Source organism: Trachurus trachurus (assembly GCF_905171665.1).
Source record: "Trachurus trachurus genome assembly, chromosome: 18".
Classification (NCBI taxonomy): domain Eukaryota; kingdom Metazoa; phylum Chordata; class Actinopteri; order Carangiformes; family Carangidae; genus Trachurus; species Trachurus trachurus.
The window spans coordinates 15829159-15855582 of NC_139909.1; the positions used below are offsets into that span (position 1 = coordinate 15829159).

The 26424-nt window shown below is 43.1% G+C and overlaps 3 protein-coding genes across 7 annotated transcripts; 1 reads left to right on the plus strand and 2 right to left on the minus strand.

The window, feature by feature from the left end:
- Positions 1-180: 180 nt before the first annotated feature.
- Positions 181-8802, minus strand: mfap3l (microfibril associated protein 3 like). 4 transcript variants are annotated; one of them, XM_083993476.1, is made up of 3 exons: positions 8610-8802; positions 6555-6957; positions 181-1825 (listed from the first exon to the last, which is right to left on the minus strand). In XM_083993476.1, the coding sequence occupies exons 2-3, from the start codon at positions 6868-6870 to the stop codon at positions 804-806; spliced, it is 1338 nt and encodes a 445-aa protein (XP_083849602.1). In that variant the 5' UTR covers positions 6871-6957; positions 8610-8802; the 3' UTR covers positions 181-803. The 4 variants fall into 4 exon arrangements, with proteins under 4 accessions (XP_083849602.1, XP_083849603.1, XP_083849604.1 ...); XM_083993477.1 differs by having other exon boundaries at positions 181-1828; XM_083993478.1 differs by having other exon boundaries at positions 181-1828; positions 8606-8732.
- A 3888-nt stretch (positions 8803-12690) lies between these two features.
- aadat (aminoadipate aminotransferase) lies at positions 12691-22181 on the minus strand. 2 transcript variants are annotated; one of them, XM_083992778.1, is made up of 14 exons: positions 22064-22181; positions 21579-21650; positions 20711-20879; positions 19876-20008; positions 19498-19572; positions 19067-19276; positions 18911-18976; positions 18165-18247; positions 17210-17306; positions 16189-16250; positions 15977-16041; positions 14851-14957; positions 13090-13191; positions 12691-12968 (listed from the first exon to the last, which is right to left on the minus strand). In XM_083992778.1, the coding sequence occupies exons 2-14, from the start codon at positions 21643-21645 to the stop codon at positions 12927-12929; spliced, it is 1278 nt and encodes a 425-aa protein (XP_083848904.1). In that variant the 5' UTR covers positions 21646-21650; positions 22064-22181; the 3' UTR covers positions 12691-12926. The 2 variants fall into 2 exon arrangements, with proteins under 2 accessions (XP_083848904.1, XP_083848905.1); XM_083992779.1 differs by lacking the exon at positions 22064-22181 and adding an exon at positions 22027-22053.
- Positions 22182-22452: 271 nt separating this feature from the next.
- Positions 22453-26062, plus strand: ino80b (INO80 complex subunit B). The gene is made up of 5 exons (XM_083992518.1): positions 22453-23003; positions 23589-23781; positions 23862-24022; positions 24127-24299; positions 25020-26062. Exons 1-5 carry the CDS (start codon positions 22964-22966, stop codon positions 25482-25484), a joined length of 1032 nt encoding a protein of 343 aa, XP_083848644.1. The 5' UTR covers positions 22453-22963; the 3' UTR covers positions 25485-26062.
- The last annotated feature ends 362 nt before the right edge of the window (positions 26063-26424 follow it).

Consider the following 26424-nt stretch of genomic DNA (forward strand, 5'->3'; position numbering starts at 1 on the left):
ACTCTGTCTGGTAACGTTACATGAATATCTCATAGCGTGATGAATGTGCAGGTCACAACTTGTCCACCAGAGCGTTTTCGAGTCGTTGGATTGTGTATTTGATGAGTTTGATGAGGGAAACCAAGAAATCCCATTAGCCTCCGTAGCGTAGCTCTGAGCAGCTCGCGGCTCTGCTCCACCGTTCTAAAAGTAGCTTGCACCGACAATTAATGGTAACGAACCTACTGCTATGACTATAGGGATTATGGCAATGGGCCAATTTGCCAAAAAGTTGAACTATCCCTTTAAGGAGGAAGAAACAACATGAGGAGCAGCTTGAGGCAGATTTCTGGAGTTAGTCGTAAAAATTAGCACTGTAAGAAACTAAAAACCAAAAAGAAAAAAAACTAAAATCAACCCCTCAAGACTTTAAATAAAAGTCTGAGCTATGAAAATCTCAACACAGGTCGTGTGCCTTTACAAATCATTGCTTATTACATTAATAATAATAATAATAATAATTATCATCATAATATTGATTACCCCTCTCATGTACATTCAAGCATGAAAAGACCAGAGTGAGAAAAACGCTCAAGTGTTTAAAACCCGACGGTTTCGTTCTCAGCAGAAACGACGGCCGATGAAAAGTCTGAGGAGCTCGTTCATCGTTCGGTTCAGAGACGATAAATAAAATTAAAATTTAGTTTCTTAAAAATGTGAAATTAAAAATGTTTGTGGACCTTTTTTTTTTTTTTTCTCGTCTTCAAGTGAAAATGCATAGCAGGATAAAACGATCGCTCCTCCCAGGGGGTTCGTTTGTTTCGTCACACATGGCTCTCGTAAATCACCTGGCAGGGCGCCGTCTGATCTGCCGCGGGTTCGTCCTCCTCCTCCGCCGCCACCGCCGCTGCTGCCGCCGTCGCCACAGCAACAGCAACAGCAACAGCAGCTTCCTCCTCTGCGGCGCCCGGCTCTCCCTCGGCCTCGGGCTGCTCCTCCTCCTGCTGCGGAGGCTCCAGCGGCGGCGGGGGAGGAGTGGCGGGCGGCGGCGAGGAGGGCGCGGCGTCCGGCTGCGGCGGAGCCTCGATGGCGCAGTAATCTCCGGCGGCGAGCGGCGGGTGCACCGACACCTGGATGGCGATGTGCTGCGGCTGCTCCTGCACCGAGGAGTTGTCGGAGTCGGCAGCGGGCGACTCGCTGCGCTCCCGCTCGCGGCCGTGCTCCCGCTCCCGCTCCCGCTCCTGCAGCATGGAGAAGACGTCCCGCGCCCCGATGGACGCCACCCGGCCCGCCACCACCACGCCGCCGCGGCCGTCGGGCGCCTGGCGGAGGAACGTGTGCCTCATCTCCTCCACGCCGACCACCTCCAGGATCTCCTCCATGAAGGTGCGGCAGTTCATGATGAGCGGCGGCAGCGGGATGCTGCGCGCCAGCTCCTCGATGTAGCGGGCGAACTCCATGGTCTTGAACTGCGTGACCTTGGCGAGCTCCAGCGTCTTGGCCGAGGTGATGATGGGGATGCGCTTGGCGATCTCGAACGCCTTCTGCAGCTTCTCGGCGCCCTCGGTGCGGAAGAACTCGTTGATGGCTTTCTCCGTCTTCTTCAGGTGGCTGCTCATCATGCAGAGGCGCGTGACGTTGAGCGCCATGATGATGGTGAAGGTCACCAGACACACCACCATGTAGTACACGCCCATGTCGCCGTTGGTGAAGACGACCCGCAGCGTCACCGTGCAGTTGGAGCTGCCGTGCACGTTGGACGCCATGCAGGTGTACTTCCCGCGGTCGGCGAACTCGATGCTGGTGATGTTGAGGACGCCGCCGTCCAGCAGCCACCACTTCCCCCCTGCTGAGACAGAGACAACAACAACAACAACAACAGATCAGTGATGTCACGATTACTTGTTTGCATAATTAACAGCTGATTAACCGCCACAATTAATCGTAAACGTTCTTCAATACCGTCAATTTCCAAAAAAGATCATGTCAGAACCGAGTCGGCAGATCAGCGCAACTCCCACGGAACAAAAAACAAATGTAACATTGAATTTAAATGTTAACGTGTCATTTGTAATTAAAAAACAAAACAAAAAATGGTTAAAATAAACATAAACATTTGGTTTAGATGACAAACAATCACTGAAATATTTCAAACATTATTAATAATTGGTCCTATATTAATAGATACTTAAAATATTTGGTGTATATAACTAGTAATGTAACTATATTTTGACTTTATTTGATTTTTACACATGCATAGTGTTGTGAAATTAATTAATGTGTAATAATCGTTAATACCATAGTCATTATTTCTCTTGACAATTATCGTAACAAGACAATCTACCATCGAGACATCGCTACAACAGATCTATGAACATGAACCTGGTGCTGAAGGAAACCAGGACTCGTTCCCTCCGACCTGCTTTCAACAACGTGATTATTCATCGCCCACTAAGTGACTCAGTCTCTAAAGTCAGAGTTGAAATCCTCTTAATGCATCTGAGCCACCGTCGCTCTGCTGATGTTCGCTGCTCTCTGACAGGAACTCACTCTCACATCTGCTGGAAACTCAAGGGCACATCGTTTTGGTTCATATTTATAAATCATTTTTTAAGCAGAAATGAAGCTATTTGTGCTTCTTCATTGATCTTTATTAGTATTACTATTGTTATTATTTATTTATTTTATCTATTCATTTATACATTTATTTACTTATCCTTTCTCTCTTCCTTTACTGTATCAACCTTTATCTTTTTTGTTTGCTTTTCTTTGCCTTTTAACTATTACTGTTGGATTTATATCTGTGATTACTGTTGTATGGAGAACCATTGTTTTTTTATTATGTAAAATTCAATAAGTAGATCAATAAACAGTTCAGTATCAGGCCTGTTCCTGTTGGCGATGAGTGATGTGTGTTTGATCTTTAGATAAACCAGCTGCTGGGGTTGTAAAAGCAACACGCAGCAGCAGCAGCAGCAGCAGCAGCAACGACCTGTGCAGTGGTTTCCATATTGAAACAGGTGCAGGTTTGAATCCCTACTCTAAACAACAACCAGATATTTACATGCTGGAGTGGGCAAAGATAAACAAGCATAAAAAAAAACAGTTTTAAAGGGTCAGTCCATGTGATTTAGCTGCAAGTATCTACGTTGTGTGTGAGTACAGCTGGATATCACAGAAGTTCAGGGCTCCAGACCAACATTGTTTACAGTACTAGGAGCACAGCGGCGCCCTAACTTTAATGTTTAGGAGCGTAAGCAGAAAATTTAGGGGTGAACACCAAAAATCGAATTGCAAAGCAAATTCTTCACATTTCCTTTTACATTGACCTGCCACCTGTAATGACAGATAACAGATTCTACTACGAGCCAGAAACTAAAGAAACTACGAAACAGAGCGGGTCAGAGGCAGGGTTTTAAAATTAACACCCAAAAAAAGAGTTTGACGTGTAAAACAAAAACACACAGCCGCCAGTGGCCAATGGAACATTTTGAACTGTAGTTCCTTTGCCACAGAGTTTATTTCTCTAGCCAGCCCCTACAGGGATGCAACAGGATGAACAAAACCTTGATGTGAACCGTCAGGGTTTTGTTCTGTCCATCTTGTCAGGGTTTGTTGCTCATCATCCCGCTAAATATAAAACGCCCCTGAAAAAAACTGCCGGCAGCGGTTGAACACGCCTAAATCTGCTCACATAGCAACAGCTGATCACCGGCAATGAAAAAAAAGGTTGTGTCTCTCTCTTTAACTGTTTCCCATGGAGCTCTGCCCTGTCTGAAAGGAGAAGGAAGCCCGTATGAGGAAAGACGTCGCCTCCGAGATGTAGAATGTGTTTTATAGAAGAGAAACACACATTTCAGGACAGATCAGACATGTCCTGTGGTTTTCAGCCTCCATTTTAACCCTCCAGGATGTGCAGCTTTTTAAATGTTGCTTAAGTTGGATTTACTAAAAACACAAGGCAATCACTTTTAGTCAAACAAGGCAAGATTTTTTCATTTTTTTTTAAATATGTTTGGCCGGTAAATGTTTGAGGTCAACTCACTAGCCAATGGCCGATGAGGTAAAAAGTGAATGTTACAGCCTGGTCAGAGGGTTGGAGACTCTGCTGTGGGTGGAAGTCTTTCAGTCTCTAATTATATCCCTGTGTGACCCGGGGGGGAGCAGCTCAGTGACGGTGCAGTCAGACGGCGCTCTGGGTTTGTGGTCGTAATAATATCTACAACAACAACAACGACATCGCTGCTGCCTTTCCTCCGTCTGGTGGCAGGTTTCAACAGGTCGCCTCAGGAGAGGCAGCGCAGCACAACAACGCATCGCTGCTCCCCCCATCCCCCATCCCTCCCTCCGCTGCATTCCTTCTGAGGGGAGTCGTCGTATGGAGGCTCGGCCTGAATGGAAATTATCAGGAAAACAAAACAAAACAACTTCCTGCTTCCTGAATCTTTACTGGGAAGCGTTCGCTATATCACGGCGAGGAAACAACCACCGCTGCCAGGAGAAAAACAAAAAAACGTGCAACACAAAGACGACCGACCCTGCGCTGTGTGCCCACGAGTCGAGTTTCACTTTTGATTAAATGTTCAGAAACCAACCGTCTGTGGTTTGTCATAGTGAAACACGACGACGTCCTCACTTCCTGTCTCGTCTCGTCACTCTTCCCTTTTTTGTTTGCCATGAGCGTGGTCGACCATTATCCACCGTCCCAGAGGCCTCGGGTCCACTCAGTTGGACGCCATTATTGCTGCTGCTGCTGCTGATGGTGATCTTGGTTTTCCTTGAGATCAGATGGGAGCTCCTCACACCGGAGCAGCAGACGGTATTTCAGGACCTGACCTGACATCAGTTAATAAGCTCTGGTCTCTGCGTTCACACTGTGATATAATCATACTGAGCCTGTGCAGCTGCTGCTTTAACATCTATTTTATTTATTTTTTTATTTTAATAGACAGATGTCACTTCAACACTTCCTGTGCTGTGGTTGCTTTCAGCCTCCTCTCTAACCGAGGGGAACCCCTTCACCAGTGGTGCGTGTGAAGAGCTTTAAACCACCTGTGTCTGTTGTTTTCCATGTGAGCCCACGCACCGCCACTGTCTTTGTGCGCATCAAAGCATCAGGATCCACCGGAGGTTTGTTTCCCACTGTCAAATCATGTCACAGCAGCGCTCTCTGAACCTCACCTGCCTGGATGTTTCATCCATTAACAGACACATTCACATCACAGTTAGTGTATCTTTTTCTGTATTTTCTTTTATTCCTTTTTCTTGCTTTTAATTGTATGTTTAATGTTTTGGTAACACTTTATAATAAATTAATAATAGTAGTTAGTGCTTATCAATGATGAGTAAAACATTTTTAACTATATTTATAAACTACATACTAATGAGTATTCATGTGTTATAAATTATGAATTCAGTATTTAATGCTTAATAGTGTGTACTTGTTATAAAGTGTTACCAGTGTTTCAGATTTTTACTTAAATGGTATGTTTTTATGTTTTATGTTTTTTCCCGTTTCCAATTCTTCCTTAGCCTGGCTAGCACCAGACCACTACCTGTTCATTTTTTCGTATTTGAGGCGTGGTTTACGAAAGCCCAGAGCTGTTTATTGGGCGCTACAAATGTCTATCAAATGCGTCTGTGCGTAGCTTATAGCCAATCGTATCGATCATACCCGATGACGTATGTAGAGCGACAGAAATCCGATGAGGAAAACGTTGCTCTTTTTTCAAAATAAACTAGTGGTCTAAACTACTTAAAACAGTTTCTAACGCTGCATTGAAAGGTAAAGGGTCTGCCGCCATGTTGGATCGACCAGCTATCAACAAAGTTGCTTTGGCATGTCGTCATCATCTTGCTGCCTCCTCCCCCGTTCTGTGATTGGCTCCCTCGCTGAGGGAAAAATTGGGTCCATGGTTTCCAGGTTTCCAATTCTTACTGTTAAATGTTTTGTTTTTAAGTAAAGCCGATTGTATGGTATGAAATGCGCTACATAAATAAAGCTGCCTCGCCTTGCCAATATATCCAAACACATTCTGTGTTTTTACAAATGTAGTGAGCGTGTGCACGTGTATTTTGTCATGCCCTCTCATGAGAGGATGCTATTTTAGTCTACCCACCTATGTATTAAAGCTGTCTCCCAGCTGACTGGTGATCTTTTAAATTACAGTTTGTGAACCACGTAGATCTCCACTGAGTTGGCTGAGGGGGGGGGGGGCAACAATCAGAATCAGCAGGTGTATTTTTAACCTGGTTAATCACAGTCATCAGACGTGCATCAACACAGTGGAAAAGTTGGGTCAGCTCCACTAACGTTGTTAAACTTTTACACGCTCCTCTGAGATCAGATATCGTTCTTAGAAGAGGAGCAGTGTTGCGTTTGCCGTGTAGAAACCCTGTAGCGTGCAACACAGTGTGACAGCGATGACTACTGACTAACTGAAATAACCTCAATACCCAGTTGTCGTCTTCTCCGTAGTGTACAACCCTCCTGACACCTTTTCTGCTAATGCGATGATAATTGAGTGACAAAGAGGAGAGAGCAGGGTTTAAAGTAACAACTCAATCTGACTCACCAGTCGACTCCGTGTCCAGACGGTCGCCATGGGAGTTGAACCACTGAACTCTGGGGAGCGGCTCTCCGGTGACATTGCAATCAATCAGCGCGCAGCTCCCCTCCCGGGCAATTATCTGGCTCACTTTCGTGAACACAACTGGGACGTATCCGCCGTCTGTCACGTTGTCGCCGGTTTGCGTGTGGTTTCCATCCGTGTCCACCGATAAGGCCCCGGCGGTGCGAGAGGTGATAAGGGACACCAGGACCACAAAAACATATGCAACGGTCCGGTGCATTTTCTCCAAATGTCGGTGATGGGGAAGAGACGTTGTCATTCCTCCTGGGTCTGCATCCTGCAGACTGGCTATCTCTTGATAGTGGAAGGCAATTTGGTATTCAGCTCAGCGGCTTGAAACGTTTCACTGAAAAAAAAAAAAAACAGGGAAGTGATTGGCTTTTTATTAATCAGACGGCGCAGCACAGAACAAGACAACATGTACCTGTTCAGGACTTGGTGCTGGGCAGCTGGAATAAACTGATAAGGAGGCTGGGACTGTCTGACTACCATGATTACTTTCTATTTTTGGAAATAGAAAAAAACAAAACCCACAGTGCCATCTTCAAATTACTTGTTCTGTCCAACCAAGAGTCTAAAGTGCAGTATACTGTATATAGTATATTCATTTTAACACTGCTGTGAAGCAGAATGAATGAGAGAAAACGAGAGAAAAATGAGAGTAACATCTTAAAGATCCCTGTTGTCCTTTTTATCTTGTGTCATAATCTTTAAACTAGCAAATAAACATCAGCTGTGCACGCTCAGTACAGAGGAAAAGTGGACTTTTACCTGCAAATTTGTCAAAGAAAGCAGCTGTACAAATGTTTTTAAGTTTAAGAGGATGTATAAGCTAAAAAGAAACATGGAAATTATATAAAAACATGTAATAATAAAAGAATAGTAATGGGTTTTTGATTTGCATATTGTTGGCTGTAAACCGGTTCATTATAATGACATTTCATCTGATGTAAGCATTGTTTTTGTTGTTTGTTTTAAGAAAGAAGCAGGTTTTATAACTTCTCTTCATCCTGCTTATTTGAAATGAAATAATTAATAACGACTTTTTTGTTGTTATTAATCTGCAATAGATGATTAATCAAATAAGAATAAGCTATAGCAGCTGACTGGAGCTTAGACTGCCTGCCTGCAGCTTTAAATATTAGTGGCCTGTGTGGTGGTTTTTAACTAACTCACTGCTCATATTCACATTCATTCATGGTCACTTATCTAACAGGACAAAAACAGCAGCATTTCAGTCTCTGCGCTTTTCATCCACTCTTATTATCAAGCTTTTAATATACTGTGTTCACGGCTAAAGCCAGTTGCATCATATTAAAAAACACACATTAGCCCACTACCAAATGCTGTAGCATTAGTAGCTTCCTCCTGTGAAGCTGCAGTAGCTGCACCTACTGACTGAAAACAAAGCCATACTACAACATAACGGAGCTCTGTGTGTGTCTATGTATGTGTGTGGGGTGGGGGGCTCCGTCTATTTCCTAGCCCACTTCAGCTAACGAAGATGACATCACCAGCTCAGCTAACCTGTCTGTCAGTGTAAGAAAAAACACACAACAACTGAACGTGTTCATTAGATATCAGAGTGCAGTCAAATAAAAGCCTTTTTTTTTTTTTTTTTTTTTTTTAATGCAACCGAAAACCAAAAGCCGGGGCCCGACTATGATCTGGATGCCCGTTGGTTTTCTTTTACATCACGGGACATTTTCTGGAACTGAACCACCACCGGTGCCATTTACTGAAATATTACACAGCAGCTTCCTTTAGCCGACACTTTATGGATTAAATGTGTGTCTTATGTTTACATTTAATGTTTTTATATTGTCGACAGAAGCGTTTTTAAGGCATTGAATTCATTCCGGTTAACATTAACCTCCTCAGCCAACGGCCGGATTCACTGTCGACGTTAACGGCTCAACGGTCGATTAAAAAACAAAAAAAAACAAAAAAAAACGAGAAATATCTTTGTAATTAAAATAAACCCGTTTTCTTACTTACATCATGATGTGTCGCCGATTAAACGCGGATGCAGTTAGAGTCGATGTTTTGTCGACGAAGACGACGTCTCTCTGGCATCTCAGCCTCCTCCTGCTGCTGGTTATCCGCTATGTGTGTATGCAGCTGAGCCAGGCAGCCAGGCAGCAGCAGCAGCAGCTAGTCTCTATGGTCTCTCCGAGCTCCAGGACTCACTGGGCGGCACTAAAGACTCCATTACTTTGACAGGGAGGGCACTGGGGTGGATTTATGGGCTGTTCGGAAAATTGTAGAAAAATAAATAACAGAACTAAACGGTAAAATGGTTTAAAATGGGTAATAATGAGTTTTAATCGGACTATAACGTGTGTGCACTAAAAAAAAAAAAAAAAACTGGGTCCATGTAGGAGCCCTCTGCTCCTCTGGGGACATTTTCTGGAGCAAATTAATTTCATTGAGAAAAACTATGTCGAACTGTCAGATTGATTGATTGATTTTATTTGACACTTTCTTATAAAACATGATACATTTCTGCACCACAGTTAAAACAGAAGCCGGGATAACACAATAAAGCCACAGGGCTTATTTCCATTGTGGTCCCAGTACAAACAATATCACTAATCACAGTAGTCCAAGAGTTTACATACATAGGGCCTACATACAGTAAATTAACTATGATTGGTGTCTGAGCCATTTTTTCAGTTCCTTTTTAAACCTTTGTACTGCTAACAGACTTAAGAGTTCTGGGTAAGCGATTCCACAAGATGGTTCCATGGCAAGATGAAATTGATATGGCTCAATTTATTAGGCCTGAGATTGACCCATATCTGACAGCTGGGTGACTTATGTTGGTGGGGGGCCAGATTTGGTCCAGATGGTGGAAGTAGTTTTCTTAAATAACTATCCTGACCTATTGGTATTCATTGGCATGACCCCCATACAGTGCTTCCCATCCACTTTGGCTTGTTGTTACCCCTTTGAATAGCTGAGACTCAACAGCCTCCGATGGCTTCATTTAAACTGGTCAAGGCCCAAGTTGGTTCTCCAACCAAAACGACCTGCATTAACCCACGGTTGTCTTTTCGATAAATATATTGTTTTGTCTATAGTTATTTTAATATCATTATTTAGTGGTCGACTCGCCCAGCATTTCCTAGTTTTGGTTTTCCAGGCGCTGCCCGGCGGGTCATGGGAATAACTCAGCTGGATTGCTAGTTGGCATCGTTTATGGTTTGAACTACGACGGTATCTGCTCATCTTCGAACCTCCGACTTTTGTTCTTGATTAGTGAAAACATTCTTGGCAAATGTTTTCGCTTTCGTCCAAGAATTTCACCATGCGTGCGGAGGCTCATGGGAAATGTAATGTGAAGCTTTCCGAAGGTCCTCGTAGTCCCTTTAAACTGGTCAAGACCCAAATTGGTCAACAAACAAAAACAAAACAAGTTCTCCAACCAACATGAAACAATAACCAACAAATTTATCGTTTTTTCATTGACCCCCCATTGTGAACAGCACCTGCCATGGTTCAGTAGATTTAGGCCCAAAACAGTAGGCTTCAGTAAGTTTAGGCTTAAACCAACCATTTCACGTTCTTAAATCCTTCATCACTGCACTACTCCCTCTGATCCTTTGACTACTGCCACTAGTTTCTTTTGATGGAGTCAACAACCACCAAGAGTGATGAGATTGAAAACCTTGCGTGTGTTTTTTACTTTGTTGTGCACGGTGGCCAAAGCCGCCTTTTACCTCCCTGTACTATCAAAGGACAAAGTACTCTGCTGTGTGTTGGAGGGCAGACAAAAACAGCAAAACAATCGAGGACAATGTGCATCGAGAGCAGGAAGAAACAGAGACAACAAACTTCCTCTCAGAACAATGGAGAAATATGGATTACATAGAAGTTTCCTGGGTAAAAATAAAAAGGCCATGCTACGGGCTGTTTGTTTGTGAGCCCCAGTTGATAAAGTGTCCGACCTTGAAGCCACAGTTAAAGTCTGAAATCGACCCTCTGCACCGCGGCCTCGGTGAACGGTCAATAACTGAGTCAATAATGCTCCATCTATGTATAGAAGCTATATTTAAGGAGATGTGTGTATGTGTGTGTGGCGCTGTGCTTTTAGTTTGTGTGTAAATGTTTGTACTGACTTTGGTAGTAAAAGCTACAACACTGATATGATATGATGTACTACTTTAACTGCTCAATGTAACACTCCAAAACTGGGCTCTCTTTAAAAATAATGGTCCTTTTCAAGCTTTAATACTTCTGATTTACATCCTTTTCTCTACCAAGACACATAAGTAAATATTTTACTTTTATGCAAGAGATATTTTGAATCCAACAGTTCAATCCAAATCCAATACTTTTGTGTAGCTGGTATTGCAGCCATTACCTGAAGACTTTATTTACGGCTACAGCAGAAATATAAATATAGGGGTGTGAATAAGTGCTGTAAGAGCTGCTCCTCTGAATTTCTTACCCTTTACAGATGACTGTTTACATTGCACACACAAACACTTCAGAGCTCAGACGCACTGTTCACAGTTTGCCACATACAGGACGAGGAGAAGTGGCAATTAAATAACGAGTCTGATGCTGGTTTGACTTGCATTAACCCGTCTTGTGTGTAACACAGTGTTGGAGAAGAAAGTCTGTACAAAGGAGAAGGAAACAGACGGGCTTCTGTTGTTGTCAGCGAGTCCTGCTGCATGACTGCTAACCATGCGAACTCAGATTTTCCAAAGGTCAGCAGGAAAAAAAAGAGGACGCCAGCTTAATGTTTAAATCATAAGTAAGACTGTCGCCGTTGGTTTTGAACTTGTAGGTTGTAAAAAGAGAGACCACCACGTCGACTTGTTAATCCTCTGTGACCTCGACTAGAGGCTAAATTCCTTTTTGTGCTCCAATTAACAGCAGCCTAAGTCTTGAGGGAGATTTCGTTTTAGGGGAAACCTCCAAATTAAAACAGCTTTTTAGCATAATTTAGCAGATTAAAGCACTAACTGTAGAGAGGGGTTTAATGGTAATGTGGCATTTTGATTCTCTAAGCCGTACCTGCACAAAACGAGGACAACTCTACAGACTTAGACCACATGGATGGTTATTTTTGGGACTATCCACAATAGCTTTTATGTTTTATCTACTTCTCAAATGAGAAACTAAAGGTGCAGCTTTATTTGTAAGGTGACGACTCTTGTTTCAGTCTCACAGTTAACTTGTTATGGATACTTCAAATGTTGCAACACCACAGCAAAAAGATTATGTTGGATTGTCAGTCATCTGTGAAATCACACCTTTCCAAAAACAAGCCTATAAAACCTCACAGCACCGTGTACGAACTTGCTCTCGTTTGTCTCATGGAGCCAACATGACACCTGATATTGACGTCTAAAGCAGGGGTTCTCAACTGGTCTCACTCTGGGACCCACAGTTTCCCATGGTCATTAAGTCCCGACCCACTTTCATAGAATTCAAACCAAGAATTTTTTTTAAAGCCTTTAAAATCTCATTTTGCTTTTTATTGAGCAAAGTGCATTTCAGAGCACATGAATGAAACTGAGTAGGACCATGACAACTGGATGTACGGAAGTGAATAAAAAAATATCAAACTGCACAAAATGGAGACCAACAAAACGATATATTTGACTTCTAATGCATCTCTGCATTCAGAGCATATTCACAAAAGTGAATAAATATCAAATTGCACAAAATAAAGACCCACAAAACAAAACAAAACAAGATTCACTGCATTCAGGCCACATTAATAAGAAACTGCTATCTTTGCAATCAGAGCAAATAATAAGAAACTGAGGAGGAGCATTACAACTGCATGTGTGCCTTTCAAAATAAGTTATTTTTCAAAATAAAAGACATGTCCAACATCAGATGTGCATTAAATATTATTAACTTTTTTGACCAGCTGTCCGCGACCCATCCAGAACGGGTCCGCGACCCACTTTTGGGTCCCGACCCACCAGTTGAGAACCACTGGTCTAAAGGGTAAAACTGTGTGTTGTGTAAATGTATTTTCCTGTTTGACCTACAACCTGTGTCCTGCAACTATAAAACCCATGCAAATGTAAAGAAATGACACAATACAGGACAGTGATAATCTATTATTTATTTTTGTACATTGAAAAAGTTCAAGTCAACATCACTGTGTAGTGTAATGATGGATACGTTATTGTATTGCTCCAAAGGGTTTTCAGTGATCAGCACCATGTTGAATGGACAAGCAGCAGAAACAATTATTGACAATGATTTTTTTCATACAGTCTGAAGAAACAAAACAAACTATTAAAATATATCTAATGCAATAAATTATAAAAATTAAACCTGTCATCACAAAGCTTCTCTGATGAGAGCGGAGAGTCTTTTGAAGGCCTGTTGGGAGAAAGTGAGACTGAAGTCAGTTTGTGGAGTGTGTGTGTGTGTGTGTGTGTGAATGTGTGAATGTGTGTGTGTTTACAGGTGCATGTGTGTCTGTGTGTTAACATGTGTCTACCTCGTCGATCTGTTCTGGTGTGGAGAGAGAAAAGGCCGCTCTGACGTAAGGACACGGGTCACTACTGTTGATCATGAAGACGCCTCCGGGAACCAGCAGCACCTTGAACACACACACACACACACACACACACAGACACACACACGGCTTGTGTTACTTGATATTTTCATTACTTTTCTCCCTTTTCTTTTTTTTTTACTCCAGTTTTTCCACAACTGATCTTTTCATGTAGCTCAGGTTGTGAGAACAGAGCGGCTCTTTGTCTTCACAAGAGGCTGTTATGTGAACACTAAGTGGAGTGAGTCTTGTGCTAAAGTAAAGTCAGACAGGACAACAACACAAAACAACAACAACTCTTTTCTTTTGCACAGATTCAACAAATGAAGTTCACTTAGTGAGCCTGAAACATGTTGTTGTTGGTTGGTTGTTGTATCTTAGTCGGTCTCGCTGTTTCTATTCTTTATGCTAAGCTAATCTAACTGGCTGTAGCTTCATATTAAAAACAACAGACGTTATATTCCTCATGTACCTTAAATCAACAATTCACCAATTTTCTACTCACCGTCACGCCTAGGAAGGGCTTGGAGAACTCTCGGAGTCATCAAAACGCTTTTGGAGTTCCAGGGGGTCCGGCTGGCAACGGATTTTCATATAATGGCGGCGGATTGAGTTCACTTTTGAATCGTCCAAAACACACACTATGAAACATCCAGATACCTCCATACTGCTCGTCCGTACTGACCCAAGTGTCCTGAAGCCTCCACATGAAAAAGTTGTTTGGAAAAAATTTATTTGATCTGTTTTTAGCCTTGTTGTAGTCGTAGCTTCCGTGTTTACATCACACATCCAATGGTTTACAACAGCAAACGAACATCTTGCAGCTTCAGGACGCTTGGGTCAGTACAGACGAGCAGTATGGAGGTATCTGGATGTTTAGTGTGTGTTTTGGACGATTCAAAAGTGAACTCTATCCACCGCCATTATATGAAAATCCGTTGCCAGCAGGACCCCCCCTGGAGCTCCTACAGCGTTTTGATGACTCTGGAAATTCTCGAAACCCTTCCTTGGCATGATGACGGTGAGTAGAAAATTGGTGAATTATCGATTTTGGGTGAAGTATCCCTTTTAAAAAAGTGATTAGGAGTATTTTCAAAATCTATTCCTTCAGGATCTTTCAGACACAGAGCAACTTTGAGTCCTGAGAAGGATGAAACACAAACAGGATCCTCTTTGTTTGGTCCTCAGTGAGGATCAAGTGGAGAAACTCTTCTCTTTGTTCCGTGTAAACAACCCGCATCCTGAGGAGAGGAGCCGACTGTGCACAGACCTGATTGTACCCACTCTTGTTTTTATACGGCTAATCAGCTATTCACTAGCAGGGATTTACAGACGCTCAGTGTGTATGTGTGTCTGTGTGTGTGTGTGTATCAGTATGTGTGTGTGTGTGTGTGTGTGTGTGTGTGTGTGTGTGTAGGAGGGGAAACACTCGGCTGCTAAACCCACTCACTGTGCACACAATGGCTGCTTCACATGCACCATCCTTCTCTCTGTTCACATACAAAAACCTGCCTCGCCCCTGTGTGTGTGTGTGTGTGTGTGTGCTCACACACAGGGCGAAGCAAGAGCAACCAGATGCATTTTGGGTAAATGTTATTTGCATATTAGAGAGACGCAGGTACCGGTATGTGTTTAACCTGAAGTGGACAGAGTGTATGTGAAGGGTTTTGCCCCTGTGTGTGTTTTGTGTGTGTGTGTTCTGACCTCTTTCTCCAACGCCTTCTCCATAATCAGCTGCTGTGTATCAGCGATGCCCTTTAGTTTCATCCACAGGAACATGCCGGCTGAAGGGCTGTGCCACTCTGCTACATCTGCACACACACACACACACAAATACATGCATGCACGCACACACACGCAAAGTAGGAGAACAAGAAAAGCCTGGGTGTGTGCTCTCTGACTCAGCCAGCACTCAGATTTTTATTTGCGTTGCTGCAGTAAATTAGTTTCTGCTGCAGCTTCTCCCCCTTTAACCAACTCTTCTCTGAACAAACTCTCCACTTAATTGTTCTCAAATGTGTTGGTTTATGTCACAAATCGCCCAAATGTGTCTGCAAGTCATTTAACATGCAGCAGGGGGTGGCTCCAAGAAAACTCAGGTTTCTCCACCAAATTAATCCCACATCCTTTTAGCAAGATTTTTTTTGCATGTGTTTTATTTATTTACACATATTGAGGATTGGTTGCTGTATTTATATATATTTATTAATGAATTGAATTTATACATCTGATTTGATTTTTTTCTGTATTTCTGGGTCGGTATGGTAATGGTGGGTTGTCTGTGCATCAGTTTGAGGCATTGAATGCATCACACCGAACAGCACTGTAATGAGTCATTAAGAATTAAAGACTGAAAATGAAGCTGTTATCAGAAGCTCCTCTTATCTAGTTTACTGGAGCTTTCAGCCACATGACAGGACTTTGTTAAATGATTTATAACTCCTACATCTGACCAGTTGTGTCAACATCTGTAACATCTGTATGTCTCCCCTCCAGCTGCCTTGATCATTAGGCAAATAAATCAGGTTCTTGTGTTTATAAATCAGTCGTTCTTCAGCACCTGAAATCCTGTTTACCTTACAAATGTTTCATGAGGAAGAAAATGCAAATATTGTGAATAGTCTCAACCTGTTTTGTTTAAATCATGTGAACCAGCTCTCCCTCCTCTCTCTCGTCTACCTGGTCACTCTGTTACACTTGGTAGGTGCAGGTGTGTTTGTTGCACCACGGATACAAACACAACGTGAAAACACTCTACAGGGCTGCTGGTGCTTTAAACCAGAACATTTTTAACTTTACTAATGTAATAATATTTTGTTTTTCCACAAACCTTTGAGCCACTTGTCTGCAGAGCCGATCATGGCGTCACGCTGCTTCCTGTAAAACTCAATCACCCTGCGAGAGGAGACGAAACAAAATACCTGTGTCATGCTTCGCTGCAGGAGCGGCTGCATTATTCAGCTGTAGCTGAAGTTTATAATACATGAGCTCACAGTTCACCAGTCCGACCTGCGGTGCAGAGCTCCTGCTGAAGTGACGTACCTGTCTATGTGCTGGAGGAAACCGTCCTGGCCCCAGCTGTGCAGCAGCTGAGACACCATGAGCTGAGAGGAAGCAGAGAGGTCAAGAGGATCTATGAGCAAGTATGAGTCATGACTCCTTATGTCTATGTTGTTATTTCAGTGTTACATAGGGCTGCAACTAATGATTTTTTTCATTATCGATTTATCTGTCGATTATTGAAACGATTAATCGATTAGTTGTTTGGTCAATAAAATGTAAAAAAAATGTTGAAAAATGTCCATCAATGTTTCCAAAACCACAAGATGACGTCCCCAAATGTCCTGTTTTGTCCACAAACCAAAGAGAGACTCAGTTTCTTGTCATAAAGAAGCTGAAATTAGAGAATTTGGCCTTTTTCCCCCCTAAAAAACTACTCAAACCGATTATTCGTTCAATTTAGTAATCGATTATTGTTCAATGAATCGATTAACTGCTGCAGCTCTAGTATTACAGTTCTTATTATATCTGGTACAACTGTGCAGTCGGAGCATGATGACACAGCTTCCTGCCTTGGATGTGCACCAGCACTTCTGAGCTTCTGCCAAGATTTCAGTCCAGATTAGAAGAGGAGGCCGAGGCGAGGACTGAATCAGACTCTAATTAATCCTCCTCTTTCTTATTAAAGCCTCCGCTGCAGCTGCTGCTGATGCTGATGCAGACACACAACAACAACACAACAACAACAACACTTGGTCCTTTTCAACTCGATTTGGTTTCAGCTGCTGCGTCACACCACCGCTGCTGCTGCTGTGTTGGTGTGAATGTGGCGCAAACACACGACACAAGTGTGTGATGACTCTGCTCGCACACTCTTGCGTTCATTACTGATCCACCCTGCACAGGAAGTGTCAACATGATCGTTTCCTTCAGCCCATTTAGATGCCAGCTGAAAGCAGGAAGTGGTTTCCAAGTAGGCTAAATGAGGTCAATGTTGATTTGCTGATAAGGAAAATGTGAAAATGAGCAGGATGTGGTGGAGGGAAGCGAAGGCTGCGTTCACCTGTGTGAAGGTGCTGGTGTGCATCGTGGAGGCCTGGATGTGCAGCACCACTCGGTCCACCAGAGGTTTGGGACCGGTCACGAAACCTATCCTCAGCCTGAAACAACAACAACAAAGACAAAGATGTGAACATTAGTTAGTGCAGTGACACATAAAACAGTACACCTCCCACAGAGTCATGAGTGATATTTAAGTACCATCTAACCACAACCTTGAAACTGAAATGACTCCTGTCGATGAAACTTCTCCTTTTATGAGGCTTTAAATTTGTTCATATTAAATTCTTTATCACAGATTCTAATTATTTTTTCTCTTCTCATTTAACATTTGAATGATTTTTTAGACTTAAATCTTATAAAAATGTATATTTATAAAAAACCTACTGCTATGACTATAGGGATTATGGCAATGGGCCAATTTTCCAAAAATGTTGAACTATCCCTTTAAAGGGATATTTTTTCGAGTCGAGTAAAAGGACGTAAATGTAAATGTTACGTTATTATCTATTAACCAAAAACAGTGATTAATCCAGAAACCTTCAAAGGCCTCACATGATGCTCAACAATAATGTGAATGAGAATGTGTTATTATTGTGTTAACTTTGGACAAAAATGTAACATGGACTAAAAAATCTATCAAACAAGCTGAATCACATTTCACATCAAAAATTTCCTTCTTTCCTAATAGAAACTCTCTGCACGAACACCCATCACACACGAGCAGCGGGGAATCGAACGAGCGATTGGTGGTGAAAATAACACACCCTGCTCACATGTCAGGTCCTGACTTGTTGCAGAGAAAAACTCTGCAGCACAGTCAATAAAATCATAAAACAGTAACAGCAGAGCCCCACACGCACTGGTATGAACGAGAAACCACCCACACACACACACACACACATAGATACACACAGACACACACACTTGGATAAACAGACAGAGATTCAGACGCTCACCCTGAGGACAGGATCTTAGAGAAGGAGTCTGTCCTGATGATCCTCCCGTCCACGTCCATGGAGAGGAAGGTGGGAGCCCACGGCTGCCGAGCACAGAAACACAACATGACTCACACACACTCGACCGCGGCCTCCATTCATACTGATGAGGCTACAGCAGCAAAGGAGGCAAATCTACTATTGTAACATTTTATATAAATGTGATATTAAAGGAGAATTCCAGTCATTTTCTAAGTAACGCTCTACAGCTCTAGGTCCCCCTCTGTTAATATGATTCTGGATGGGAAAAAAGGCATCAATATGAATATGACTGCTCTTTTTCCCATCCAAAATCTTTTTTTTCCTCCTAAATCCATGTTTTCCTCGCGTTTTTGTCTTTGTTGATATGGAAACAGTCCTGAGCTCGACAGTCGACTAGTAAGGTCTACCCAGGAAGCTACAGTAAACAGAGGTACGTGATAAAAACACATGTTAACACTGCTCTCTCATATTAACAGAGTTATGCACAAGTAACAGGTAAGCAACTGGTGGATGTTGCAAAGCATTTGTAGTGATATTTTGAGCATTATATAGAGGCCAAAGTCGCGGTTAGAAGAACTGCCCCCATTACTTTGCTGTTTAACTGCAGTGTAGCGCAGCTAGCAGGAGGAGAGCTAGGTCCGGTCTGCACCTAGAGCTGTTGAGCGTTACTTAGAAAATTACCAGAATTCTCCTTTAAGTGGAGGTCAAGTCTGATCTTTTTGTACCTTGTCAAACTGCAGGAAGTAGTACGGGTCGTCCTCGATGATGAGCATGTCGTACATTTGGGCCAGCTGTGAGAAAGACAGGAAGTGGTTAACGGACTTCAGCTCTGATTAGAAGAGATTCATAAAGTACAGGACACGGTCGTCGTCGTCTCTGACCTCGTACACCTCCTTCTTCCTCTGAGCGGTCATGGAGGCACCGGTGGGGTTCCCCCCGTTGGGGATGGTGTAGAGGACTCTGGGGGCCGTGCTGCCGGGCTTGTGGACCTCGGCGGGGTCCCAGCGAGAGAGGACGTCCTTCAGGGCCGCAGGTATCATGCCGTGCTGATCGCTGGGAACGTTGATCAGGTTGCAACCGAGCGGCTGAAGCTACAGAGCAAGAAGGAGCGAGAGTTACGGAGGTCACAGCAGCCTCAGTTAGTGTGTATGGGTGTTTGTGTAACTATAAATAAAATAATAATACATTTTATTTATTTATTTACATAATAACTGCTAAATTAAAACACAGAAACAATGTACAATATCAAAAAGAGATAGAAATAAATTAAATACATAAAACTCAGATCACTGAGACATGAAGCTCCACTTACTGCAGCCAGAGTGCCTGAATACGTGGGAGCATCCAGCAGCACGTTGTCTCCAGGGTTCACCAGCATCTCAAACACCTGACACCAACAGAGCAGCGAAGACAGGAGAGGGAAAACATGACGGGAATCAAAACTACAATAATCAAAACGACTTCTTCTGTTACAGTTAGTTGTATAAGCATGACCACGCTGGAAATAGGAAGATGGCTTCAAACTTTCCTAGAGACAGTTGGAAATGTGTAATGAGGAACAGCAAATAATTAACATGATACACAGGTTACCCTCTTTCCAGAGGACCCAAAGATCCTGTTTACACAATGTATCCCTCCTCCCACTGAACTACTGTACAAACAGCAGCCCTGCAGCTGGAGGGGTCAGTACCTTGCACAGCCCCTCCTGACTCCCCGTCGTCACACACATGTCCATCTGGCCCTTCTCCGGGGCGTAGCCGGCCGTCGGTGGGTTGTGCAGGTTCTTCTGCAGGTTCTTCATCCACGTCAGCAGCTCAGGGATTCTACGTAGGAGACGGACAATGAGCGAGGTGCTAGCATAGATATATATAAGAAGACTAGATGACTCACCCGCAGCTGTTTCCCAATGACAAAGCGTAGCCAGTACGGCGGCCATCTTGGGACGGGCAACTCTCTCCCTCAGAGCATTAAGCCTATGGTGCATGTTCTGCTATAATGACCATAACTTGCTCAGTTTTTGTCCGATTTCAAAACGGTTTGATTTTTATGAACGTTTATGCAGTTATGATGCAGCATATTTAGAATCACGGATAATTTTAATAATGTATTTTTTTTTGTAAAAGTAACATTATAGTGACATTATGCAAATAGTTAAAGTAATAGCTACATACTGATTTATTTTTCACAGAGCTATGAATCGTTTTTTTAGTGCAGATGACTGGATCGCCTAACTACTGCACTGTAACTGCAGCCAGAGTCAGGGCAAGTTGCCCGTCCTCATATGGCCGACTGTGAGCTACGCCTGCGTGTAGTCCGATCCACCCCCTTGGGTGCAAGTACAGATAAGATGCACATTTTAAAGACACATGCACTTGCGTAAAAGAAAATATGAATGACCTTTCTACTTGCACTTCTCTGTACAGAAGTGGTAAAAACAATCTGTCGGTGAAGCTTCACTATGTCGAAAATCTAATAAAGAAGTGAGTGGCACCACAGAACAGAGCGTCCTGATCCTGATCCCTCACCCGTTGGAGGCCGAGTACTGCAGAGCCCTCTTCATTGCAGTTTCATCGAAGGTGACAGTTTGTCCGTTCTTCACCGTGATGGATGCCGACTGGAAGGGGAAGGTGTTGGGGTTGGGCGCTCCGCCGGCCAGAGAGATCAGGGACGGAGGCGACCGCTGCTGCAGCTCAGCTTCATCGAAGTAGAGAGGGAGAAGATGAAGGTTTACTGACACTTAGATATCAGCTGAAATACTACGATACGAGTTTATACATCAGGATGTTAGGAAGATGAAGGAAAAGATTGATGAATGAACTACTCACTGCAGAAAAAAGCCTTTAGGGCCTGAATGAGATTTTAGGACATTTTTGATAAGGAAAATAAATCATTGTGGAATAAAAGTAATCACTAGGCATTTAGGCCACAATGACAGAGACAATCTGGTTGTGTCCAGGAATGTATTTTCCCCATTTCATCCAAATTCCAGGACAGTGGTTGCAGCAGCAGCACCGTCTCTGATTTATTTCGGTTTGTCTATAAAATATTAAGCTCCAGTCCCTATATTGCAATTATAAAAATGAATGAAAAAACGTAACCGTTGCATGAATAAAAGAAATGAAGAGAATTGAATGAACTGAGGGGCTGAAAATAGTGAATATTTTGTACTTTTGCATCTCATTTGCAACTCATTTCCTGTTAATAACTGACTGACTGGCTCCACCAGGCTCTGGGTTAAAGCCTGAGGCCAGGTAGTAGCTGTACATACTGTACCCTGACAGCAGCTCAGCCTGTTCACAACAGCTTTGTCTGCGTCTTGTACAACTCTACTCATTATTATTGAAGCAGGGGTGAGAGTATATTCGGTTGTTTTATGAAGCAGTTATAACTTACTCAGCATCCTGATGGGGGAGGGTTTCCTGGCTGCACTGACAGCGGTCAGAAACCGAGCGTAATTCATGATTCCTGCACAAATGATAAAATCAGAAACATGAGTTCCCCTTCACCTTAAAAATGCTTGCTTTATCCATTGGTTTATTCAGTCTCAACCTGTTGCTGGGCCACAATGTGGAGCATCTGATATGAATCTGTATCTTTTAATGTACACTTTGTAATAAAAGAAACATGAGCTACGTGTGTCTAAATGCACAATAACAGATAAGTAGGATTCATTTCGCCATGCTGGTTTGTCTTGCACAACAAAAAAGTAGCTACTACTGTAACTGTAAATCAAAGTGTAGTAACGTAACACTAATGTAACACAACAGTGAACAGACAGTAACGGGGTTCACACTCCGTCACCGTGACTGTAAATTAAACCGTCTATAAGTTGATAGTTAACGGTATTGACTTGACCACGTTCAGCTGAGCAAACTGACCTTGCGTATCTCGATGACAACGCCGCCCCGGGGGCTTCTGGTCAATGTATTCCGTGATTTACGGCGACGTGTAGTTGGTCTGCTGCGGTTCCCGGCCAGAGAACTACATTTCCCAAAAACTATGAACCAAAACAAACATTAGCAGCTAACTGCTTTACGAAAACAAGTTATCTAACGGTTTTTATACATCTATATATTTTCTGAATGACTTGATACCTTAAAGCTACTTAAATTAACAATAAACGAAAAAATAACGATGGACTCACCGGTTATAAGAAGTCTGGTGCAACTCTCGCCGCCGGTTTGTTCTGGTTTTTATCATTTTCTCCACGAGATGGCGACGTCGTGCGTCAACGGCCGAGGGAATGACCGGAAGTCGAAGAAGGAGATGAACTTCCGTGTTGTTAGCCTAGCTTAGCTTAGCCGAGTTGTGCTAACTGCGTGTGGCAAACTTATGTAACTTTTCATAATTACTTACAGTTTAGAAAGATTTGCGTTAGGTTGTTATTTTACAACGGCCGGTAACGTTAGCTGAGAGCAATGACTTTACGCAGGCAAACGAGAGCGACACCTCGGCTGAATAGTATACATTTAAAAACCTGCGACTTCTTCTAGTTAGCTTCCTACAATTAAAATAAAAAAGATGAAATAAATTCACCAATTAACGTTACAGCTCGGGGAGGAAAACAGGTTTTACGTTCATTCAGTCAAGTGCAACTGCAGCTGTTTGTGTCTACATTCGTGTTGCATTGAACTAAAAAAAAAGGGACACAAGTGTGTTTGTGTTTCAGTTCAGACTTGTCAGGTTAGTTTTCTACATAACATTTAGATCTGGGCTGTAAATGTAGAGCTGCAGACTGCTGCCCAGTCCTCAGTGTTTACATCCCTGTCGTCGTTTCAATGGGGAAAAGAAAAGACATGATTCACCCCAGGTTCCTCGGTGAGTATGCAAAAATATTCTCTCTCTGAACTGTACATTTTGAGAACCGTGGTTGTGTTGTGTTGTCAGCTACTATTTACACATAATGTAATATTAAATCTCAATTTATTGTTATAGATAGATAGATAGATAGATAGATAGATAGATAGATAGATAGATAGATATTAGAAGGACAAATACATCTGATTGACAAGAGCTGTGACACTGTTTACGTAGAGAAGGTGGTAAAGGCTGTAGTGTTGTTTAGACTTTTTTAATGACTATTTATTGTTTTGTTTTTTTATTGTGATGAGGGTTGACCTTTTAATGTATATGACTAGAAAACAAAACAAAAAACTAAAGATAGGGGGGAACTGATCATTGTTGTATCAACATCCCTGTCGAGCTTTTTCAACCAGACCTAATCATTATCCTCTTTGAAGGCAGAGCTGCATTAGTTTTAGTTGATATACATCAATATCATACATGATACATTGTCAATAAACTATAGAACTGACTGGAAATGTCAAGTTAAGATCATCCTTAAAAACTGAGACACATTTTCAACAGTTTCAACCATGTTTTCCTTCTTGTCCTCCTCTGCAGGCGAGAGCAGCTCGAGCCTGCACAGCGTTCACAAGCGGAAACACAAAAAACACAAGAAGCACAAGAGGAAGCACCACAGCTTCGCCGAGGCCCCGGAGCCCGAGCCCATGCCGGTGCCCGTCATGATTCCTCGGCCTCCTCCTCAACTCCGACTCAAGATCAAACTGGGAGGACAGACGCTGGGCACCAAGAGGTGAGCTGTGACGTTGAAGGTGCCCTGGTTTAACCACAACACCGTCATTAAACTGTCTGTGTCTCTGTCGTCTCCACTAGTGTTCCTACCTTCACGGTGCATCCTGGTGTGGCCCGTCCTCCTTCTCCATTGATGATCATTCATAACGATGTTGATGATGATGACGACGACGACGAGGATGATGATGAGGAGGACGATGATGAGCCCTCTGTCCCATTGGAGCAATATCGAGCCTGGCTGGGTAAACTTAATCAAATATATTTTCTTCCATTATGTCACAGTTTTCTGTTTTATCTTAGTCTAAACCACTTTTTTTCCTCTTTTGCCTTGTTTTTCTTGTTTCAGATGAAGACAGCAACCTCGCCACGTCGCCAATGCCGGACATGGACTCAGACTCCATGTTGTGTGCACCTGTGGACGAGGAGGAGAGGTGGCTGGACGCTCTGGAGAAGGGAGAGCTCGACGACAACGGAGAGCTGAAGAAAGAGATCGACGAGTCTCTGCTCACAGCCAGACAGGTGAGGCAGAGAAACAGAGACGAGTACTTCAGTCACCTGTTGGACAAAAATTGCTTTAAAGGGATAGTCCAACATTTTGGCAAATTCTCCTATCACCATAATCCCTATAGTCATAGCAGTAGGTTCATTACCTTTAATTATCGGTGCATGTTGTTTTGAGATCAGCGGGGCAGAGACGTGAGCTGCTCAGTGAACACAATGGAGGTGAACGGTACAGGTCCCCTGTCCCTCATCAAACACATCAAATACACAACCCAACAACTCCAAAACGCTCCGGTGGACAAGTTGTGACCTGCACATTCACCACGCTCTGAAATAATAATGTATAATGTAACATTACAACACACAAAGCAAATACTCTGAACTACCGTATTGACCCAAATATAAGACCCCCCTTTTTCAAGACCTGTTTTTGAAAAAAAAAAAAACTTTAAGACAAAATCAAATGTTTTCAGTGTCAGTGAAATAACTGGTAGATTGCAGCACCCACTAATCTGTACTGAGACTGTTTTTATTCTGACACATGAGTAAAATGAGTGCTGTGTACTGGAATGTAGTTGGATCTGCCTCGAAAACAACTCTGTCTCGTAATGTTACATGATTATCTCAAAACAACATCCACCGATAACTATAGGGATTATGGTGAATTTGCCAAAAATGTTGAATTATCCCTTTAACCTTCATCCCTGAGTGAGTTTTCTCTGTTTTTTCGTTGTTCAGAAAGCGCTGTTACACAAGCAGCAGAGCCAGCCGCTCCTGGAGCTCCCCATGGGCTACAAGGAGAAGGAGATGACCGTGGAGATGATGCAGAAACGGGAGGAACGCGCCCGGAAGAGACGGCTGCAGGCCGCCAAGAAAGCGGAGGACAGCAAGAACCAGACGATAGAGCGGCTGACGAAGACCAGCAAGGCCAAGATCAAGAGCATGAAGGAGAAGAAGGCCCGGCTGAACCAGTGCCCCATGGTCCGGTACAGTGACTCCGCCCGCGGCCTCGCCATCTCCTTCCCCGCGGGCGTCGCCGCTCCGGACCCCGCTCCTCCCCGTCCTCTGCCTCCGGTCCCGGCGAGCTGCGGCGTCGGCGGCTGCACCAACCTGAAGAAATACGCGTGTTCGAAGACGGGAGTTCCTCTGTGCAGCCTCGAGTGTTACAAGAGGAACCTGCTGCTTGTTCAGAGCGCAGCCTGACGTTACATGGACGCTCTTGTCTACGTGTGTGGGAAGTAGAATTTGAACTTTACACATCAAGTTTAAACCTTTTTCAGAACTGGATTTGCTATTTATCTCGTTTTTTTTTGCGGTGCTGTAATAACCACAATCACTTTCCTATTACACAACTCAATTATGACCTGTGTACAGACAATATTCAATATTTATGATTTGTTGAAGACGACGCAAAACCCGTATTTTTGTACAGGTGTTGACAAAGTAGCGAGGGTTGTTGTTGTTGTTTCCACTGGTGTGAACTTATCATTTTGTTAATAATGTGAAAATTATGCTGAAACACTTTGACGAGGCTTCGTCTATCACAGACAGATAAAGTTTGACAGACTGAAGAATAAAAAAAATGTCTTTTTTTAATCTCAAACATTGTTCATTTTGGTAACAATGAGTCAATTTCCATACAAAACTATACAAACATACTTAAATTAATAAACATACCTCCTCCCCAACACTGCATATGAAACAACCTGTGAAAATATCAATACAGCTGTAGATGCAGATGTGCGCAGCAGCAGCATTTTAATTGGTCTGGCTTTGTAAACTTTATGGCAGCAAACTGTCACAGCGTCCGCTCACTGGACGGTCTGAGGTAAACGCCGATTGAGCGGCTTTTCACGAACGCAAACACATCTGTGTTCAGCCCGGAGCTGCGTCTGTTGTGGAACATGTTACCTGGTTGAACAACAAGGCACATGATGATGATGATGATGATGATAACGTCCTGGTTTGAACTCGAGGCCTCAGCTGTTTGCTTATCGCTGCTGAGAGGCCGTGGTGGTCACGCTCCGCCGTTATCTGCAGAGAATCACCTGTGGAAAACGAAGTCAAACCCTGCACGGACTCGTTCTACACCGCTCCACAGAAACCAGCATAAAGTTCCCTCATGTTCTCTCTCTCAGGGGCT

What these genes read in the sequence shown, in the direction of transcription:
- mfap3l (XM_083993477.1), bottom strand. Translation starts at nt 6,870, where the DNA reads ATGACAACGTCTCTTCCCCATCACCGACATTTGGAGAAAATGCACCGG. An exon ending in TCTGGACACGGAGTCGACTG is followed by an intron (nt 1,829 to 6,554) that starts GTGAGTCAGATT and finishes TCTCTGTCTCAG; the next exon opens with CAGGGGGGAAGTGGTGGCTG.
- aadat (XM_083992778.1), bottom strand. Translation starts at nt 21,645, where the DNA reads ATGAATTACGCTCGGTTTCTGACCGCTGTCAGTGCAGCCAGGAAACCC. An exon ending in TTCCTCCAGCACATAGACAG is followed by an intron (nt 16,042 to 16,188) that starts GTACGTCACTTC and finishes CTCCTCTCGCAG; the next exon opens with GGTGATTGAGTTTTACAGGA. An exon ending in TGCAGACAAGTGGCTCAAAG is followed by an intron (nt 14,958 to 15,976) that starts GTTTGTGGAAAA and finishes GTGTGTGTGCAG; the next exon opens with ATGTAGCAGAGTGGCACAGC.
- ino80b (XM_083992518.1), top strand. Translation starts at nt 22,964, where the DNA reads ATGGGGAAAAGAAAAGACATGATTCACCCCAGGTTCCTCG. An exon ending in GCAATATCGAGCCTGGCTGG is followed by an intron (nt 24,023 to 24,126) that starts GTAAACTTAATC and finishes TTCTTGTTTCAG; the next exon opens with ATGAAGACAGCAACCTCGCC. An exon ending in CTCTGCTCACAGCCAGACAG is followed by an intron (nt 24,300 to 25,019) that starts GTGAGGCAGAGA and finishes TTCGTTGTTCAG; the next exon opens with AAAGCGCTGTTACACAAGCA.